A 21,104-nucleotide genomic window follows, 5' to 3' on the forward strand; every position below is an offset into this window, starting at 1 on the left:
GCGCGCGCGCGCGCGCGCGGGTTGGGCGGCGGGGGCGCGCGCGCGCGCGCCTGGGCGACGGCAGGAAAGGGGCGGCCGGGCCCGTCCCGTCCCGTCCCGTCCCGGCGCGTCCGACGCCCGCCCCCGTTGTCGCTGTCGCCCCCCTGGGCCAGGTGCAGCCCGGAGGAGGAAGGGGGGGTCCCCGCCCGGCGCCATGGCCATGAGGGAGCTGGTGGAGGCGGAGTGCGGCGGCTCCAACCCCCTGCTGCAGCTGGCCGGGCACTTCACGCAGGACAAGGCCCTGCGGCAGGAAGGGCTGCAGGGAGCCCTGGGCTGGCCACACGGGGCTCCCGGAGCGGCTGCTGTGAGTGGCGGGGTCTGGGGGGGGCAGGAGGGGGGGGACACGGTGATTTAGGGGGTGGGGGGGGTCGAGGGCTCACCTGTGGATGCGGGGATGGAGCTGGTGGCCTCGCTGTGGCAGGGAGCGGGGGTTGGGCAATGTTGGTCGGGATATTCCTGCTCCCCGAGTTGCCACATAAACAGGCAAAGTGCAGCGAGGCTAATCTCGGGGGGAAGGAGGGTGGGAGCTGGGCAGCGCACAGAGTGCGGGGAGGGGTACGGGATCAAAGGTGTTGGGGTAATTGTCCGCTGTTCCCTCCAGGTATCCAAACCCCTGGGAGTAGCCTCTGAAGATGAGGTAAGAGTGGGCCAACACATCCATCTCCTTGCTGCTTTCCTCCTCAATGCTTAGACCTTTTTCCCCTTACCTGATTTTATTCTTCCGTTAAGTCCCTTCTCATCCCCCATAGCTCCACCTGTTTCTCTTCTAAGCTGTGTTCATAATCCTGATCACTGTCTTTGGTAGCTGGTTGGAGAGTTCCTGCAAGAGCAGAATGCCCCTTTACTGTCCCGCGCGCCGCAGACCTTTAAGATGGACGATCTGCTGGCTGAGATGCAGGAGATTGAGCAGTCAAGCTTCCGACAGGCCCCTCAGCGAGGTAAGGGCAGCTGGAGTACGTGGTTACTGGAAAAGATCGTGGTGTTGCAGTTAAACTCTTAGCAGGGTGGCTCCCTGGAAGAGAAGTCTCTTTTTGGGGGGGGAGGGATGGATCTAGTTGTCTTCAGCAACAGTAGCTGGGATCTTTGTGGTGACAGACAGCAAAAGGATGAGAGGCAACAGGCATGACTTGCAGCAATGATAACTGGCAGATATGAGGAAACATGTCTTCCCTTGGTGGGCAGTTGAGTGTTGGAGCAGGTACTTAGGGAAGCTGGGGAATCTCTAGCCTCGGAGAAGTTCAGAAGCTACCTGTTCACTGCCCCGAGCAACTTTGGTGGTATCCCACTCTGCGAACACTTAACAACCTCCAGAGATTCCTTCCGAGTGGAATCTTCAAGTCTCTTTATTCTAACAAAGAGAAAAGGACCTGATCAGAGGTGATGAGGGTTATCTGAAGGAGCATGGGACACTTAAATAACATCTTCGAGTCCTCCCATCTTCACTTGTGTTTTTCTTCTAGCTCCAGGTGTGGCAGCCTTGGCACTGTCTGAAAACTGGACCCAGGAATTCTTGGCTGCAGCAGATAATGCTGGTGACGTCTCTTCAGATTACAATGAGACTGACTGGTCGCAGGAGTTCATTGCTGAAGTGACAGGTGAAGGGCTGCTCTGGAAATTATCGTTGAGATGTTGCCCAGTCACATGCAGAGTTACTGAATGTGAGACTGGAATAATGCTTTGGGACCAGCAGTCAGTGTTTACTGGAGTGGTTTTAACAAGGAGGCAAAAAAAAAAAAAAAAAAAAAGAAAAAAAAATGGATTAGCTAAATTGTTCACAAAGTGGTGTGGAAGCTTTTCTTCAGGTGTAAAAGCTCTTTTATTTCCAGTTTGGGTTACTTGGAGAACTTGGGAGAATCAGGCTGTTCAAATTGCTTTTATGAAAGTTACTGTGATTCAACTGACGCAAGTTGTGGAGATGGTCTGGTACTGCTTCTTGCTTACATATACTCTAATTCACTTTGTTAAGGCTAAGTTTGCCTTTGGTACTAAGGTAAAAACTGTTTAGAGTGCTTTGGCCAAATATTTTTTCTTAGTTTGGGGGGAGGGGGGAATGTTTTAGAATAAAAGTGGATATTTTGCAAGTTGGAAAAGTGAAACGTGAATGTTTGTGGGACCAGAGGATAAGCTGTCTGCTCTAAGCAAGGCAGTAGTTTATCTGAAAAGCCATCTTGCATTTGTGAATAGAGCTTGGGCTTGGGTATGATCCTGTGACCATCTATGGCTTCACCTGGAAATTACAAGCAAGATTTAACTAGATCCTATTCTGTTCCCTACGGGTGACACTGTAGAAAGTCAGACAGTCCCACTCACTGACCGTCCCTCTTTGTATTCCTGGGAATATAAATCAACACATGCCACGGTCTGAGAGAGTTCAGATGAAGAGCTAGTGCTTTGTGAGTTGTAGTTTTGACAGAGACTTGTAATGCATTGCTGATTTCCTTGACCTACATAATATCCCACATGGAGCAGCTGGTTAAGTTGTGAAATTGAAATAGAAGATTGATGTTGTCACCACAGAAGCGTTTGTATTAATAGATAGTCGGAACCTAAGGCTTGATTATTTTGTATGTTTTAGATCAAAACAGTTAGAAACAAACATCAGCAATCTTTCTTTGAGGAGGGCTTTCCTGTGTGTGTTAGATAACCCGGTGTAAAGTAGAGAGAGCAAAATCTGACTTTATTCTTAGTGAAGTTCTGCCTGTCTTACTGTTCTTTCCTTGTACTGGTGTTTTATGCAGATCCGCTGTCTGTGTCCCCTGCCAAGTGGGCAGAAGAATACCTAGAGCAGTCAGAAGAAAAACTGTGGCTTGGGGAGTCAGAAGACCAGTCATTGGCAGATAAATGGTGCGTCTCTATTTTCAAGACTAGTTACTGCTGTTGGGCACCTGGGTGGTTTAAGTCTGGATAGGTGATAAGAAATCTGCTATGGTTTGAATGCTTTGCAGTCATGTACCTAGACTGATGTTCTCTGACCTTTGGTTTCAGAGAAGGGAGAAAATGATGCTTGGACACTGAATTTTTTAAGAGATGTTTTCCTGCATTCTAGTTCCAGCAAATACTGTGCTTGTCTAACTTAATCTCATGTGTAGTGCAGAGCTCCTTAATGTGATTTCAGGACTGAGTTCAATAACTCCTACTCAAGCAGAACTTGTTTTCTACAGTAGATACTTTCTTAGATTTAGAGATCTGAAGTGCCAGACTCTACTAGCTGTAAACTTTTATCACTTTGTTCTCCCTATTTGGCAAACAGCATTTAGCTTTTCCTTAGCATATTTTTAGATTCAGCCTTCCAGGCATTATTTTCATGCGTTTCTGCGTGGTAGATTAAAGAACAGTCTATTGCTACTAAAATCTTCTCTGTGTAGGTGCTGTGGTGGACCACAGTCAAATACTTTCAAGTAAGCTAGCAAAACACAGGCAAGCATTTGAGCTGGTTAGATCTTTAGCTAAAACAGGCTTCGCATATTTGGATTCTGTTTTTCTCCTGGCTTTTGCCTTTCCTGATATCTTTCTGCAAATATGGATGTAACTGAGTTACTGCCCTCAGTTTCAATGACTTCACCAAGACTTTCTGTAGTGGTAACACCTAGAACCGGTCCTATTCTGCTGTAAGCCAGAAAAAAAAAAACACATTGAATTGCGTGGTTGCTATGAGTCCTCAGTCCTTTTCAGAGCCGCTGCTTTTCCAAGATGCTGTTTCTCTTCCATGAGAATGACCTGCTTTCTCTTTTCCTGAATATATGACCTTGTAATTGGTGGTGCTAAAACTTCTAACGTTTGATAGCATGTGAGCTTGCCAAGTAATCCAGACTGTGCTGCGGAATTGTGCTGGCACAGTAGTCATTTAATTCCACTACTGTTTTTCAGTCATTTGCAGACTTAACCTGGTAGTAATTTGGATTTTTTTTTCTAGATGAATAAAGGTGCTGAATGACTTTAGCGAACCCTAGAGTCTGTGGAGAGGGTTTGTGTCCCTCAACGCTTTAGTGCCCCATTGTGTGGACTATTGTTAGAGAAAGAGCTCACTGTTGCCCAGTACCAGATTATCTCTTTCCCTTTTACTGCTACTGTAGGTATGAGGAGTATCAACCGGAGGATGATCTTAAGAAAACTGCTAGTGATTTTCTTTCTAAAGTGGACGATCCCAAACTCAACAGTTCTGAGGTGAGGAGTTCTGTGACTGGGGCTGACAGATACCTGGTATGCATAAAGGGTGTGGGGAACTGAGAAGGGGGAAGACAGTAAATAAATACAGCATCTTGCTGTCCAGTGCTTCTATTTCTTCCCTGTTTCCTAAAAGTTGAACCCAGTTCCCTCCAGATATTGTCCCTTTCTGCAACATCACTTTGAAGTGCTCTCCTACCCAACTTTCTGGCCTTCTCTGCTCAATTTGAGGAGAGAAATCCTCTTGGTGAAGGAGGGGGGCATGGACAGAAGGATTATTGGCAAAGCATCTGCCCAGCTCCACCCTTGTTTCATTTCTCTGCCACAGTTCCTAAAGTTTGTCCGCCAGATCGGAGATGGGAGGGTATCGATCGAAGCTAATAAGGTGACCCACAGAGACCAAGATCAGGCAGAGCAATGGGCAGCTGAGTTTATGCAGCAGCAGGTAGGAGCCCCAGCTATGTGTGCGCTGAAGGAGGAAAGGTCTTTGTCACAGTGCACAATCTGGGAGCAAGGGAGAATGGCAAGTCCAAATTTCAGCAGTGCTTTGCTAATGATTAGGCTGTGGGAGGTCAGGGAGGGGCTCTTGGACTCTTCAGAGCAGAGTCTAGCCAGAAGCTGGGAAGGTATCTGGGCAGAGTGAGTGGTCTCATCTTCAGTAGTGCCTGGGAGGAAGGGTGTGTCCAAAAGAACTCATCTCTACTTTCCAGGCCACCAGTGCTTGCTGATGGGGAGGAGTGGTCATCACAGACCCTCCTGCTGGTTTGGGATGTGCACTGAGTTTGCCAAATCCTAAAAAGAAAGGTGTGTTTCTGTTTCCAAACTCCCAGGGGGCATCCGATGCCTGGGTGGATCAATTTACGCGATCTGGGAACGTGTCAGCTCTTGATACGGAATTTGAGCAGGCAAAGACTGCTGTGGAGGTAAAGCTGGAGGAGGAGGAGGGCTGGGGTACCGTCTGAGAGCCTGTGATAGGGTTACCTCTCTACTTTGCATGTTGTGAGGAGGGCTACAGACACTTAAGAGGGTGTTCTCTGGGGTGTCTGTAGATCTCAGTTAAAAGCTGTACTCTAGTCACTTCCTGTCCTTCCTTCAGTCAGATGTGGACTTCTGGGACAAACTCCAGGCAGAGTGGGAGGAGATGGCCAAGAGAGATGCAGAGGCTCACCCTTGGCTCACTGATTATGAAGACCTCAGCTCCTCTTCATATGACAAGGTAACAGAGAACATGGTTTCCTAGCACTGTGATGAACTGCTTTGAGGAAACTGGCAGACTGTCTACCTTGTGCTCTTAGGGTTCCTTCTCATGCCAATCATTTGCTGTCACTTGCACCCTAATCCCACGTCAGCTAGGGGCTAAACCTACTGTTTGTACTTGTTCTGGTTTGCAAATGCTGTCTAGTTCTTGTCTAACATCAAATATCAGTTAGTGCTGGGATTCCTTGTAATCAGTGCAAGTGCCTACTCCCACCCAGATCTGATGAGACGAACACCAGATACATCATCACTGCTGCAATTTATTCCATGTCTGCTGTAGTCCAGGTTTGGAGGAATTTTTCAGGACAGAGCGGACAGGAAGAAGAGTCACTGTTCTGCTCCAAGCTAGCAGAAGGGTTGAGGTGCAGGCTACTCTGTAGTTGGAATGTTTCTGATGCAGCAAGACGTGTGATGTCTTGTAGAAAACGCTTTTCTCCCTAAGCCTGTCTCCTGGCATTAGCCCTCTGCTTCTCTTCCCTGCTAGGGTTATCAGTTTGAAGAAGATAATCCCATGAGAGATCACCCTGATGCTTTTGAAGAGGGGCGGAAGCGCTTGGCAGAAGGCGACCTCCCCAATGCTGTCTTGCTCTTTGAGGCTGCAGTACAACAGAAGCCAGATCATATGGAGGTGAGTGAGACCAGAGGTAACAGGCCTTGGCTAGGTGTCCTGCTACCTGGAGCCTTCCCCTCTGAGGTGTCAGGGTGTGTGTAAAAAGCTCACTTCTATGTTACGAACTGTGCAGGGTGCATGAAAACATCTTGGCTTTCTCTGTCTCTGGATATGTAGCTGATAATCTCTTTACAACTACCTGAAAGGAAGGCGTGGGGAGCTGGGGGTCAGCCTCTTCTCACAGGTAACTAGTGATACAACTAGAGGGAATGGCCTCAACGTGTGCCAGTGCAGGTTTAGGTTAGAAATTAGGAGACATTTCTTTTCAGAAAGAGCAGTCAGGCACTGGGACAGATTGCCCAGGGAAGTGGTAGAGTCACCGTCCCTAGGGGTGTTCAAGGAAAAGTTGGACCTGCTGTGTAGGGACATGGTTTGGTGGGTGACATTGGTGGTAGGGGGATGGTTGGATCAGATGATCTTTGAGGTCTTTTCCAACCTTAATGATTCTATGACGTGAGTCCCAAGGAGGGCTGTGGGCTTATAACTAAAGTCAGATGCACAAAGTCTTCTGGCTTGAAGCTGTGTAAAATCACATGAGACTGACACAGAGCCAAGACAAGGAGTTTTCATCTCTTTAAGTTGCTTCTGTGGAAGTCTTGGCATTTCAGGACTGCAGATGCTTCTGGTAGTAATGATGATTGCTTTTAATGTTCGTATTGAAGACTAATTTAGAGCAGCTCATTAAACTACAGATTCTGGTTTGGATCTCCATCTGCCAGGAGAAAATGTTACCTAAAAAGACAGAGATGACATGAGTGTCTTCACAGAAGCTATAGACCAGAGAATGATTTTTATACGGAAGAAAATGTTCCAGCAGCTAATTCAGTGAATACTTATTTCCATGAAACGCTTCAGCTTCTGCAGGATGGATCAAGAAACCAAAGTCTGTGTACCTTTCCCCAGAAGTAGAGCACATAGATATTCTCAGGAGGATGAGGAGGAATCAAGCACATCCGGTACTACCATTTCTGGAGTGCCTACCTCAAAGATCCAGGCATGCTGAATACTTCGTGTGCCTGATTCAAGTCCTACTATTTGTATATGATGGGATAATAACAAGTTTGTTAGTTCTCTTGGAATGGATTTCTTTTGGCTGCTGGGAATACAGGCATCTGATCTTCTAGGGTACTGGGAGAAGGTGAAAAGTAAGCAGATGTTTTGAAGATCTGCTTTTGCTTTAAGCTGTTTTGCTTTAAAGGTGTGTGGGCTGCAGGCTGAGTATAATGGAGAAGTAGCTGAGACCTTAGGAGTAGAAATCTTGAACTTTTCCTGGCTAGCTGTATTGAAAATTGCTCTAAATTGTTCTGCTGTGACTCTGGAAAAAAAGTACAGCAGAAGTCCAGTTCAGGTGGTGCAGTGATCAAATAGACTTGTACAATTGTTTCTGTGAAGGAAAATATTCCAGTTCCCTTGGTCCAGATCACAACTTTACTTTCAATCTCTACTTTCCTCACTTCAGAACCCAATGCAGGCATGACTGGTGAGTTCTGTGTAGGATCTAGTTGTAAATCTAGAGATTTGAGGCAGTAGATTGCCTCTTACTTGTGGTGGCTTGTGCAGGCCATTGCAGTATGTTTTGTGTGACTTAGGTTCAGTGAGCAAGTACTTCATGCTGACAACCTAGCCAACTGCGCAGCCTATTTAAGACCAAGGGGTGTGATTATCAACATAAAATGAAGAGGTACTTTAGGTTTAGTGCCTTAAATATTCCATATGTCAGCAGCCTGGAAACTGAAGGTTTTTTTGATGTTCTAGTGTCATGGTTAAAGAACCAACAAAGCAACAGTGCTTCTACTTTCAGGTCTTATGGTCAATTCCCTGAAATTATCACTTGCAAGTGGGCCTCTGCACAAGTATATGCAGCTGCATACCCTCAGGGTCTCATTATTAGCACTGCTGCTATGCTATTTTGTTCTTAAGAAACCTGAAATCTGCTTCTCCCTTCTTCCTCTGCAGTTTGACCACAGTTAGCAGCTAAATGTGGAGATCATGGGACTTAAAAGTGCTAAAATTGCAAGCAGTTGCATTATGGTAGCTTTCCAGATAGAGATTCACCTGTTTTCACTACAACACCAGTTTTATTGGCTTTGAGAGCATATGGACCATAAAGTGTGTACATCTTTCCAGGAAATCCATGTGCATCTGTGGGTAATGTGTGTAGTTGCATATACTTGGCCTCACTCTGAAAATGTGTGGGATAATGCTGTGAATTTAATCTCTGTGCCTTTGGCTTTTTTTTTTTTTCTGGACCTGAAGAAATCTGTCTTAATACATCTTTGTCTCCTCCAGGCCTGGCAATATCTGGGAACCACCCAAGCAGAGAATGAACAGGAACTCTTGGCAATCAGTGCTCTCAGACAGTGAGTGTTGTAGTATGTGTTCTGAGCCACACTTCTTGTCTTGTGCATGATGCCTTGAGGACCGTGTGGCTAGCGTTTTGTGCTCTGCCTTGATGGTATTATCTCCTGTATCTGAGTATATCCCATTTTGCTTTAATACTGTAGTCGTCTATCTTTCTATAACCTGCAGGTGCTTGGAACTGCAGCCTGGGAACCTCACAGCACTTATGGCTTTAGCGGTCAGCTTCACCAACGAGTCCTTGCAGAAGCAGGCGTGTGAGACTCTGCGGGAGTGGCTCCGCCACAAACCTGCATATGCTCACCTGCTGGAGAAGGAGCCAGAGGAGAGTGCTTCAGGGCCTAACCTTGGGCATTCCAAGCGTGTGCTTGGTTCTCTGCTGTCTGAGTGAGTTCGGGGGTGTACCAATTTCAGCTTTCAGCTGAAAGGCTTCTTGGAGGGTTGGGATTGGGCCGGGCAGATGTTAGCAGGCAACCCAAGGTCAGCTTGCTCTACCGTGTACAAATGTCCTTGTTCCATGCTTTTGCAGTTCACTTTTTGTGGAGGTGAAAGAGCTGTTCTTAGCAGCTGTGCGCAGCAACCCCTCAACTGTTGATCCTGATGTTCAGTGTGGCCTGGGTGTCCTTTTCAACCTTAGTGGCGAATACGAGAAGGCTGTGGATTGCTTCAGTGCCGCACTTAGTGTGCGCCCCAATGTAAGAAAGGGCAGAGTGGGGGTGCTGGAGGTACCTGGAGGTTTATGGGTGGAGATGCTGTTTATATGAGAGGTACATCTTTCGAAGTGGAAGAGTGAGGCAGATGCGTTGGTTAGGGAGGGCTGGCTCGGAGCTTAAAAAGAACCAGTTTGTCTCAGCCATTTATCTCTGTCCCCTTCTCCAGGACCATCTTCTATGGAACAAGCTTGGTGCCACCCTGGCCAATGGGAATCGGAGTGAGGAAGCTGTGGCTGCATATCGGCGGGCACTGGAGCTCCAGCCAGGATATATCCGCTCTCGATACAACTTGGGCATCAGCTGCATCAACTTAGGTGCCCACCGGTGAGCATAGGATGGGCAGATCTGCTGTGCCCTGTGAGTGTGTGTATGTGTGTCAGAGAGAGACCGCAGCAGGTTACTAGGGCAGTGCTGTGCTATCTGCAGCCTTCCCATGGCACAGGCAAGCAGAGGTTGTGTGTAATCTGCCCTGAGAACAAAATATTAGGCAGATCCACTTGGAGTAGGGGCTATCTGGACTTCAGTTTCTGTTAAGAGGGACAAGGGGGAACTCGGGGCTGTGGGTGGAGGGGGTTGGAGTGGGGGAAAGGTCTGCTGAAGAGGGTGAAACTGTTTTGGAGGGGAAGAAGTAGCAGTTTAGAAGCAAATGGGGAGGGGAGTTTGAGATGTAGCATCTTCTCCAATAAGCCTGTGTATGTTCTCATGTTGACAGTGAGGCCGTGGAGCACTTCTTAGAGGCTTTGCACATGCAGCAGAAGAGCCGAGGTCCGCGGGGGCAGCAAGGCGCTATGTCTGACAACATCTGGAGCACCCTTCGCATGGCCCTCTCCATGCTGGGGCAGAGTGACCTGTACAGGGCAGCTGATGCCCATGATCTTCCCACACTGCTTCAGGCATTTGGCCTCCAGCAGTGACGCTGGGATGGGCTCCCCTGTGAGTGCAGGTTTGTCCCAGCCCCGCAGTGACCTTCCCTAGAAAGAAAACGTTCACTGGGGTTCACACACACCTGTGCTCTGGTAGGGCAGACCAATGGCAGCCGTTTCTTGAAGGACTTCGTGCTGAAGTGTGGAACTTCCCCTACCTGTCTGTTGTGGCCTGAGCATCTCTGAGCAGTTCACACTACCATATCCGAGGCTGACTGGCACTCTGCTAGGCAGATGATCAAAGTGGGAAAACACCAAGTCTTGCCAGAGTGCATCTGCAGTAGTAAACCAGCATGGCTTTGAGACATTACGATAGCCATTCTGCAGAGACTACCTGCTGGACGTGTCTTGAAGGCTGGTTGCTTTGGTGGGGTGGGATTGCCATTTGGTGAAACGTTGAAAAATTCTGGGTTTTCAGTATGCTTCCCCCATGTATGTGCTTGCATGTGTGTATATGTGGGTTGCTAGAGAAAAAGCTGAGGACAGCAGTTCCCTTTTTGGGGTAATAGTAAAGTCATGGTACAACCAGATGCTAATTTCTCACTGTCTTCATGGGCCTTTTGAGAGCAGTGTGTCGTACATGTGCTAGGGACGTGGCTGGAGGCCCTTAGCCTGTAGGGGTTTAAGAAGAGATCCTAGTGCTCAGACTTGAGGCAATGCAATAGGAATAAAAGCCTAAATGTAATCTCCCAGAATATAGTGAGGAAAGGGTCAAGTTTTAATTTTTCACTTGATCGTCTGTCATTGTTTTTCCTTTGTGCAGAAGTTCCCCATCTTGTCTGTACTGAATCTTGTTAATTATAAATATCTGTATATGATTCTGCTGGGGAAAATGTTTTTAATTGTAAAATATTTTGTATAATAGAGGGGGGGGGAGAATTAAAATTGCCAAAATGACATCTTTGTCTGTGCCTCTGTTGAAGCTGCATGCAGTGGGTAGTGTATATCTCTGAGGGTACAAGCCCACTCGATTTCCAAACACAGATCTGCATTTTTGTCTCGCATTTCAACTCAGGTTTTGTTCTACTGATAGCTCATGCAAATGAAGCTTAAAAGGACCTCATTTTGCTGTGGCCAGAGGCTTCAGTTCTGTGAGCCTGCAAAAGGGGTTCACTGTACCAAAAACTATATTTCCCTGCTTAGGCTTAGGGGTCGGTGAAGCACCTTTTTTTCCTTTTTCATTGTTACCTGATATGAGGGAAGCCATTACATTTATCACTTCTTGGAGGAACCTGACTGCTGCAGTAGTCGAGACCAGGAGCACTTATCCTTCCTTCTCCACCAGGCACCTGTTTCTTCGTACTTCTACCCTACAGGCTTGTTTCTCATGCTGTATTCTCTGCAATAACATTGAGGAGCAGAGTGTGTGTGGAGGGAGCAGTTCTGGCTGTATGTTTTCAGATCCCCTAGGTTCCCTTGAATCTCATCCGGCGCTGTGGCACTGAACATGCATGCACCATGTTGAAATTGCTCTAATGCATGTGAAACAATTTGCTGCTTGTGCCATCTGAAAGAAAGGAAAATGCTGCCTCTGCGTCCAGCTCACACACCCAACTCTTCTCATAGTCAAAGATGTGCCTTTTGCTTTTTACTGATTTCTATCATCTGGTCAGTGAAAAAGTTTCTTTCCTTCTTTGGTCAGTGGAAAAAAAGTCAGTGCCTGTGTTACTTATAACCACTTATAACCTGCTGTTCATGTACTTTGCCTTTTTTCCTGCGTGACCCTCTCTGTTCGTACTCTCGCTGTTTTACCTTCTCTTTTTCTCACCCAAGTGCCATTATTGCTTTTCTCCATTACTTGTCTGTTTCCCTCTATTTTGCTCTCTTGGCCTTGTGTTTTGTGTTCGTTGCATCCCCTACTGCCTCTGCAACTAGAGTCATTGTCAGCATTTGTTCTTTTTCTGTGTAAATTGTTCTCACTTCCTACCATGTTTCACACCTTAAATAATCTCTACAGTATCTGTGCTACTTTTGCTATGGTCAGATCTTCACCAAGATACTAGCCTGTCTTTCTCCCAGGACTGAGTAAAGGTTGAGCTACCTCTGTCCAGATAATGTCTAACCTTGTCCTGTTAAGAATTCCCTTTGGAAACAGAGTATTTGTGCTGAGAAGAGCAGCCGAATGATATCTACATTCTGGTAGAAGTTTATACCTTTTGTCTGCTCTGCAGCACCGCATCTCTGACCACCTTGAAACCAGATTTACAGTGGGGCTCTAAGTGGCTTGATGGGTGGGAGGGAACAAAACCTAGTTTGCGTTTTCATCCATATCCACATCTTCTCTTGCTAAGCCCTGCTGTCCAGTGGAGGTGGGTAGCAGGCACTGAGTATTTTAGGTTAACAGAAAGATAAGGTAGTGAGGAACCTTCAGAGGTCTGTAATCGCCTGCTCACAGTAGGCCTAATGTGAATGCTAAATCAGGGTGCCTGAGGGCCTTAAACGACTCTGCTCTGCAATTTCCGTCTTTATTTTTTTGTATTTTTTTTCTAGCAGATGAAGCAGTGGTAGGGCTTACCACCACCAAAAGCACGTCAGGAATCCAAGCAGGGTCCTTGTTCTTTACCAATTACAGGGGCATCACAGGACACAAAGCAGGTCTTTCATAGGGCACTAGGCATATAGTTTAAAAGCCGGTTTGATACATGTCATTTCACCTTCTTGCTGTGCTTCTTCTGTATTTCTTCCCTCGGTATTTTATTTATTTGGTTCCTAAGGCTGCAAGAAGTCCTAGAATCTCCTGTCTCTTGGTGTTGGCCTTCCTGAATACACAACTGAGGAGGTACCAGCAAATGAAAGTTTGTTCTATGAGATCCCTTATACCTCTAGCTGCAGTTAGCTTCCACTCTGCTGGGTATTTGTTGCCATTATATCCTTTCCCTTTTCTTGAGCTGCTGATCATTGTTATGATTCTGGGTTTTCTTGAGTTACAGCACTCTGATCTCTCATTTTGGATCCCAGGCTCCTCCTGCTTTTGTCTGTGAGTGCTGTGTCTTTTCAGTTCTGGAGAGGCCTGGAGCCACCCTTCTCTAGAAGAATGAATGCTCTAGGATTAGTAGTTTGAGGAAGGAGTCATGGAAAGAGCTTAAGGGCAAGCGTATAGTGGATACTATTGTCCAGGAATGTATGCTTAAAGGCTACCTGATGTAGAAGTTACATACTTCTGATGTTTGTTTAACAGCCTTTGGTGAATTTATTCTGTCTCTTCAGGTTTTAAACCAGCTGGTGGTTTTGGTCTCTCCAAAGCACTGTGGGTGCACAGAAGAACGGTGTTTAGATATGCAAAGTATTTTATTTTGTTTTAAGACTGTTACCTCTTGTGGTCCCCTACTTCTAGTACTGTGTGACATGGCAAATACTTGGTCTTGGGGTCAACCTCCAGTAGTTTTATCGATCTTTTCACTGCCTTCTTTAGCGTCTCCTTTCTAAATAGGATGGCGCTAGTACAGCCCACTTCTCTCCAGGGGGAGCCCTTTCCCCAGCTCTGTACCCTGTGCTTCTGTATCTTTTCACTTTTACGGTATTATTTCTAATATCCTACATGTCGCAACTTGCTTCAAGGGCTCAGAACACAAACACCGTGCCTCTTTTTTGTCTGAGTCAGACTCAGATCCTCAAAAATCTTTTGGCAGGCAAGGTCGTTGCTGTGGAAGAACAGAAAGCAGAGCAGTGCTCCCCCACCTGCAGCAAAAGAGATGGACCAGCACGACAGGACACTGTCAGAGCAGACTTTGGCAGCTTCCCCGTATCTCTTGTTTGCCTAGGCATGTGTTTCACTGCTCCCACAGCAGATAAGGAGAGAACCTTTTGCCCATCACCATTTTGCCTAGTGTAGCAAAACTTTGGTATTTTCTGATGCTTTTAGATGCCTGATTTCAGACATCTGGAACCTTAGAACTCAGAACTCTGGCCATGACTTTAGGAAGAGTTGTAGTTAAGTGATCTCCTGAAAATCTGATGCTGAACAGATAGTTTTTTGACTCTTTTTTGATTGTTTGTTTTCCTGCTGTATTTCTTAAGCAGAAGTGACACCTAGCGTTGACTCGAGGACAGCTCCTTGTCTGTCATGTTTTTTGCTTGGACCAGGGCAATAAACTTTAGGAGCACAACCTGATGATAAAAGTTGTGGGAGGCTGGATGCCTTTTCTGAATGCAAGCCTTTTGTGAACAGGAGAGTCTTTTTTTAGCCAAATGTGCTTTGTGGTTTGTTTCCTGGTGTTGAGCATCAGATTAGCCTAAGCCTTCATGTTTGTGGATTCCGAGTTAGCAGCCATGCTATGGAAACCCAGTTGAACGTTTAATAAATGCAGGGACAGAAAGCGATCTTGTTCTCTGCTGTTTTGAACTGAAGCAATTATTTATTGCAACTATTGCCTTTTCCTTTATCTGTGAAGGGAACATTCTGGGAAGGAAATAACTAGAAAAGCTCTTCCCTTTCCTTGCTGCCTTCTGTATCTTGCCAAGCAGGACTCATGAGGCTTTTGTCAGTCTGTATTTGCTTTGCCTCTTTGCAGTGCATCTTTTGTGGAGCTTACTCCCCATGCAGTGAGTGGATATATGCAGCACATGTTCAATAGGGTGCTATTGTCCCTCCTCCAGTCTTTGCTGTAAAAGTAGTGTTTTTCAGTCCACATTAGTGAGCGCTGGCAAAGGGGGAATACAGTGTTATAAATAAAGTCTCAACTCAACCTGAAATTTGTAATATTTATTATTACAAGTTATTATATTAATATTTATTTATATATAAAAGGTATAAAAAGTATAAAAGGCAAGTAAACAGCGCTGGTTTTGCAGGGAGTCTACAGTCCACCAACACACACACGAACATCAAATATTCTAAACATATAGAACATTGCTTTTACATACTAAACCCGAGTATGCCTGTACATACGTACACTTAGGAAAGGTAACAAACAATCCTTGAAGTTCCATGACTTAACAGTCTCCGTTTTCCATTCCTTTTCCTTATTACCAACAGGTCTCCATTCTCCATTCCTTTTGAACAATACATCTTGCTTTAAGTTGTCAAGCAACTCGGTCTTCAGGCCTTATGTATCCCGTTCTTCCCGGATCAAAGAAAAGTATATCCATCTCCTTTCCAAGGCCAATAGTCCTGGGTCAAAAGGCACGTCCATGTCACCAGGGGGTGTAATAGCAAAAGCCTTCAATGGCTGTAGCAGCAGAGGGGCCCATGGCGTAGCAGTCGGATCAGTAAAGGAGCCCACAGCTCCCTCACTGTCTGGCAAACCACACATTTCTGACTGTGGTCCCACAGGGCTCTTTAAGGCCTCAGAGATTGCTCACCAGGTGCTGAGCAATCCCACTGCAACCTTGTCGTTTTTAGTTGCAGAGTCCCACACCTTGACCTCAGTTTGGTCCCATGTTTCAGGCTCATAAACTGTCTGATCGTGAAGAAGGAAAATAAGCTGTAAGGTTACCAGGACAGTCTTTGTTTCTAAGGATGTACTATTCCCCATGATGCGCAGCTGCTTACCAGTGAGGGGCAGCTGTGCACACGGGTTCGCTTCTCTCAGCTTGAGCTTCTTCCTGGCTCCAGTGTGCCCATTTCCAGCGACTTTCTGTACAAGCTTCTCTGAGCGGTTTGCTGAGTTTGGCCAAACCTATCTCCACGAGGCAATCAATATGCCTTTTCCCGTCCTGGTCTTCGTTCTGCTAGCCTGTTCCTTTTCATTCCTTCTTTCTGCTTTGTTATTGATGACATAACATCATCATGTTGCCCTTTTTTTTTTTTTTTTTACCTTGAGGACAGGCTCCCCTCTTATACCCTTCACCCCCCAGCAGTTCTTTTCAAAACAACTTTTCATTGGTCAAACAACTTTGCCTATAACAACAACAGCAGACACCCAGAAACTTCCCTGCCTTAATGGCTGGAGAACAAGAAACTGGAGACGGCATGGAGTCTCCAGAATCACCCTTCTTTGTTCCCTCTAAACTCTTTTACATTCCTGATGGCCTCATCGTTAAGAGTCTGATGTTACCATCAACCACAGGGCTTTCTGACCCCCATGGCTGGGTCCTGCACCTGGGACAGGGTAACCCTGGCTATATGTACAGACTGGGGGACAGGACAGTGGAGAGCAGCCCCACAGAGAGGGATCTGGGGGTTGTGGTTGACAGCAAGCTGAATGTGAGCCAGCAGTGTGCCCTGGCAGCCAGGATGGCCAACTGTATCCTGGGGTGCATCAAGCATGGCATCGCTAGTCGGTCGAGGGAGGTGATTGTCACTGCTCTGCTCTGCGCTGGTGTGGCCTCACCGCGAGTACTGTGTGCAGTTCTGGGCACCACAGTCCAAGAAGGACATTAAACTGTTGGAGAGTGTCCAGAGGAGGGCGACAAAGATGGTGAAGGGCCTGGAGGGGAAGGCGGATGAGGAGTGGCTGAGGGCACTGGGCCTGTTCAGCCTGCAGAAGAGTACATGTAGTAGTAAATCTAGATAATTGGGGCTGCTGATGATGTCTGGACCACTTTCAAGCTGTATGTGTGGAACTCTCCCATTCTACTGTATTCATCAGTAGAGATGACTGGCCCAGAAGCATTTTTGCTAATATGCAAAATGTTTTTAGTGAGGCAGATGTATCTGCTACTCAAAAATGCAATGAGTACACATTCCACAGCTAATTGGTGAGGACTCCCTCTTCTTGGAAATGGCTTGCATGATGTTGCTCAGTTCGAGTTCAGCAAGGATCAGTCATTGGTCAGTCTTGTGTCTTCTGTTTATTTCTGGTCATTGCATTTATTTATTTATTTATTTAATTAATTAATTAATTTTAAGTTATTTTATTTTAACCAAGATCTGCCTGATCTGTCTGTGGGCTTTTCTTAGCAAGGTCTGGCAGGACTGAGAAGGAAGAGCGGGTCTGGAGGTGGAAGAAGCTTAATTCAGTTTTTCTACCATTTTACCTTTTCCAACACTGTGAAGAGATTACATGAGTGCCATCCATAGCTTAGCGTTAAATTATTTTATCACCCCTCAATCCACCAGAAGATAGATTCCAACAGTGCAATGAAGATGAAGCCAATCTCATAGGAAATAAAAGTAAGGAAATGCATGAGTCTTGATGTATTTGTAAATGACTCTCTGGGAGAAAAAAAATGCACTTGTAAAAAATAAACTCTATTTTTGTCACAGTCTCTTGCCAAATTCGATAAATATATTAAGATCAATATTGAGATACTGAGAGTAAAAAAAGATAAAATGTTTTACTATTAATCATTACAAAACAAACAAACAAAAAACAACAACAACAAAGAAACAGCACACAAACACACTGTAAATGTTTAACAATGTTTAATAATATTTAATAAACAATCTCTAACTCTTAGCTTCCTTTGTGGTATTCTGCTATGTTCAGTGACTTTTACTTCCTTGTGCACAAAGCACAGTGTAAACGAGATGAGAGATTTTTTATCCTCATAACAATGGAGAATATGGTCATGGAAACAAAGACCTTCTTTATTTATGAGCTTGTAAGTATGAACACGGAGATCCTTTGCCAAGCTTTTGTGTCAACATATTTCATATGTAACATGTTTTAATTTTCCTCAGTGCCACAAGAAGCCCCACTGCCAGCTTTGGTGCCCTGCAAAGAGAATGTGGGGGACCTAGGAGCTCCCTGTTGCCTGCATCAGGCAACATAATAAACAACATACGGGCATGCTAACAAGAAAATTTATATTTTTTCTGACAGCATAAATTCATCCTAGTCTGAGCCTTTTAGTTCTGAACTTTCCTCCCTTCTGGGTGCTCATTCTCCCTTCTCTTACTGTATGGTGGGCACCGTGGCTTAGGCCTCAAAACCACTCTTTTTGCTTGCGACGTTTTCTACCAGATCAGTAACCTGAAACTTGCTCATTGCATAAAGAAATGAGCATTACATTCTGCACAAGAAAAAGTAAAATGCCCTCTAAATAATTAGTAGTGACAGCAATACCTGAAACACAGCTGTTGATTTTGATGCTAGTAGCTGGGATTGAGGTTGCCTGCTAAAGGGTGAGTGATCTTTTTTTTTTTATAGATAAGTATAAAATATGCCAATGATTTTTCAATGAATGTAAGTCCAGATGATTGAAAATATCTAGTGTTTTATTTTTTCTCTTGTACAAAGGTGTTGAAAAATAAATCAGGAACTTGGTTGGCAAGTCACTTCCATTTCAGGTAACCCAATATCATGCAGCTACCCAGTTAGTGGAAATTTTATATTGAATTTGTTGACTAAAATGGAAGTACTGAAGTGCTCTTCTGTGATGTTGGAATGTTTGGGTGGTTTGGCAGGTTTTTTTTTGTGCTAGTGATGAAGTAATACTTTGTGTTGTAATAACAGCAATGTGACATCAGCGTAACAGAGTTACGATGCAAGTTTGACAGGGGTGCTTTTTGGAGACAAATATAATATTAGTCTATATTCTTCAAAATACTTTAGAAATTACTAGTTACATATGTTTGTTAAAATAAGGTTTTAAAAATGGGTCTTTAGGTCTTTCTTTGGATTTATGCCTCTGCATGTTGGGGCATCCTGCTTCTCTTGCATGATGTTAAAATCAGCAGCTGCTCCACTTTTGTCAATAAAGAGTGCGGGTTCAGCATCTTGCTTTTTGGCTTAAGTAAATTTTGGGGTTGTGCTCATTCAGAAATGAACCTACCAGTGATAATGAATGTATGAATTTGGATATACCTAATCTCAGTCTTGTCTGGCAGTGAGTGGAGCCGTTGGTTCTTCTTTGCTGTCTTAAACTCTCATGGACCCAAGTCTTGGTGCTAACCTGACCAGTGACCAAGTACTGGTGAGGCCTGGAATAGAAGCAGCAGGCAGGATTGAGAAGCAGGATGTAGTAGTGCCCTGGCAGGGTCTTCTGTGTTTTATCCAAACTGAGGAACTGTCAGTGTACATCCCCTCGGTGTCTGACGGTGTACATAAGAGCTTGCAGTGGGTCCATTTTATTAGGTGGTGTTGAACTGCTGGGGACAATTACATGCCTGCATTGCTGAGGGGTGAGGAAGGAGGGGCGCTTCACGGCCTGCAAGGAAGTGGCTTGTGCCTGTTTCCCACTGAGCCTGCCCTGCATTCCTGGTATGGCTGTTCTGGGCAGTGGGGGGGTGGTGAGGGAAATCCTCAGGGGCAGAGTAGCCCCTTGATGCTCTCAAGTAACCAGCACATGATTTCACAGAGGGTCTGTCCAACCTGTACTCTTGACAGGTGAGGTGGGAGCCCTCATGGTGGCCTTTTATGTCTCCAGGTGAGTGTGGAGGAGCCAGTCCAACCTAGACCCCTAGGAGAACATTTGGGAGCAATCTGTGGCTGTTGTGCTTCAGTTGGCCTTGGCTGAGGGAGGAGTAAAAAGGCAGAGTGTTTTGGAAGGGAAAGGGAGGCTGCACATTTCCTGAGAAATGAGGATGAGTGGCTGTGTGTAGAGGAGTGCTGAGGTGCAGTGAAGGTTGACAGCAGGTCAGGTCCCTGGACTTTGTCTAGCAGACTCTGAGCGCAGAAATCATCAAATGAATTAATGTGTTTACTTAGACCAGTATAATCACACATGGAGAGCATGATTGGCTTGTACCTTTGTGAAACACCTTGTTTATGACAAGGTATATCTGCGGGAGAGGTGTCCATAATATAGATTGTGGATATTACTCTGAGGAATTTGCACAATGCTTTCCTTTAGAATAATGCCAGAAATGCCAGGTGCCTTAATCATCTTTTCAGTCCAGGGTGGTGTTTTTTTTTTTTTTTTTTTTTTTTTTTTTTTTTAATTTACCATGGAAGCAATTGCTTGTAAGATAATGCAGCAGTCCCTGATAAGCAGTTTCAAATGTAAAATACCTCATAAAGTAAATAATAATAATAAAAAAGGTTGTCAGTGTGTAAATTAACGTTTGCTGCATGTGATACAGTTTTCTTCCTTCAGCCTCTGCAGACCTGCAAGTGATTAAGGGATTCTGCTGGCTGGGCTGTAGGCCCAGCCCGATAGGAGGGAGTTCAGCTGCTGCTAAGAGGACAGACAGCAGGAACTGCAGAACAGGGAGCAGGAAAGAGAGGGATGGGTGATGGAGATAAGTGCCCTGGACTATCAGTTCCTCATGTCTCTTCTCAGAGGGATGAGGAGACCGAAAGGGGAGGACTTGAAGAAATAACAGATCACCAACAGAACAAGAAAAGCCATAGGTTCACAATGATACATGTATTTGGGAAAACCTTGCTCTTCCTCAGACAGAACTGAGCTTCCAGGATGTTGATTTTAGGCTTGCAGAGCTCCAGGATTAGTTTGTTTACCTGGAGTTTCTAAATAAAGCTGGTTTGCTGCTGGTGGAGCTGACCTTCGTGTTCTCCAGCTGCTGAAGGTCAGATCCCAGTGCAGAGGAGTTCTCATCTTGGAGCGCACCAGTAAGATGTGATGCTGGCGTGCTTTTGTGTTCAGACTCACTTAACAAGTGCAAATTAGCAAAAACCAACCCAGCCCCAGGGTCAGGCTGGTTCCCTTCTAGCTGAGAATGGAACAAGTAATGTTGCTACACAGTAGCATAAAGCATATGACATAAAACTCAGTGCAAAGTGGCATAGGAGGGGAAGGTTGATTTAGTTTTAAAATGAAATGACTGTTTTGATGTGGTCCTATTGCTACAGCTGCAGAAGCACCAAGATAAATTTGTCCCAGTTTTTGTGTGTGTGCTACTTGTGATGACATGGAGCATAAAAGATTCTGGTTTCATGTCTCCAGGATTCTCCTTCAGTTAGTGCCCCTTAGTTTTGGATGCATCTTCTGTATGCTTTTGAAGCTGACAGTGATATTGTTTTTATTCTGTCCACCTCTGTCAGTCACTAGGATTTACCCTTTTTTGTCTCCTTTTGTAGCTGTTTTATGGCTCCACCCCTTTTCTTTATCTTCCCACAATGACTTGATGCTGTAGATCATCCTTTTATTTAGTCTTGATGGAGGCCATCCCTTTGTTTTCGGTTGTCCCTTGTT

At 45.4% G+C, this 21,104-nt stretch overlaps 1 protein-coding gene and 1 long non-coding RNA gene across 5 annotated transcripts in view; both read left to right on the forward strand.

Annotated features, from left to right (window-relative positions):
- On the forward strand, positions 1-11,021 carry PEX5 (peroxisomal biogenesis factor 5). Of its 4 annotated transcripts, none has more exons than XM_068699957.1 (16): positions 1-343; positions 641-676; positions 845-977; positions 1,500-1,634; positions 2,778-2,883; positions 4,113-4,203; positions 4,532-4,648; positions 5,034-5,126; positions 5,300-5,419; positions 5,945-6,088; positions 8,420-8,490; positions 8,660-8,875; positions 9,018-9,183; positions 9,368-9,525; positions 9,914-10,144; positions 10,222-11,021. In XM_068699957.1, the coding sequence occupies exons 1-15, from the start codon at positions 194-196 to the stop codon at positions 10,113-10,115; spliced, it is 1,938 nt and encodes a 645-aa protein (XP_068556058.1). In that variant the 5' UTR covers positions 1-193; the 3' UTR covers positions 10,116-10,144; positions 10,222-11,021. The 4 variants fall into 4 exon arrangements, with proteins under 4 accessions (XP_068556058.1, XP_068556067.1, XP_068556051.1 ...); XM_068699966.1 differs by having other exon boundaries at positions 9,914-10,134; XM_068699950.1 differs by having other exon boundaries at positions 9,914-11,021.
- Positions 11,022-17,590: 6,569 nt separating this feature from the next.
- LOC137865156 (uncharacterized) overlaps positions 17,591-21,104 on the forward strand; it is a 40,804-nt gene continuing 37,290 nt past the window's right edge. Inside the window, exon 1 of the long non-coding RNA XR_011101770.1 lies at positions 17,591-17,609. This is a non-coding gene — a long non-coding RNA (uncharacterized lncRNA). The remainder of the gene's footprint in view (positions 17,610-21,104) is intronic.

The sequence above is a fragment of the Anas acuta genome, chromosome 1 (assembly GCF_963932015.1).
Source record: "Anas acuta chromosome 1, bAnaAcu1.1, whole genome shotgun sequence".
Lineage (NCBI taxonomy): Eukaryota > Metazoa > Chordata > Aves > Anseriformes > Anatidae > Anas > Anas acuta.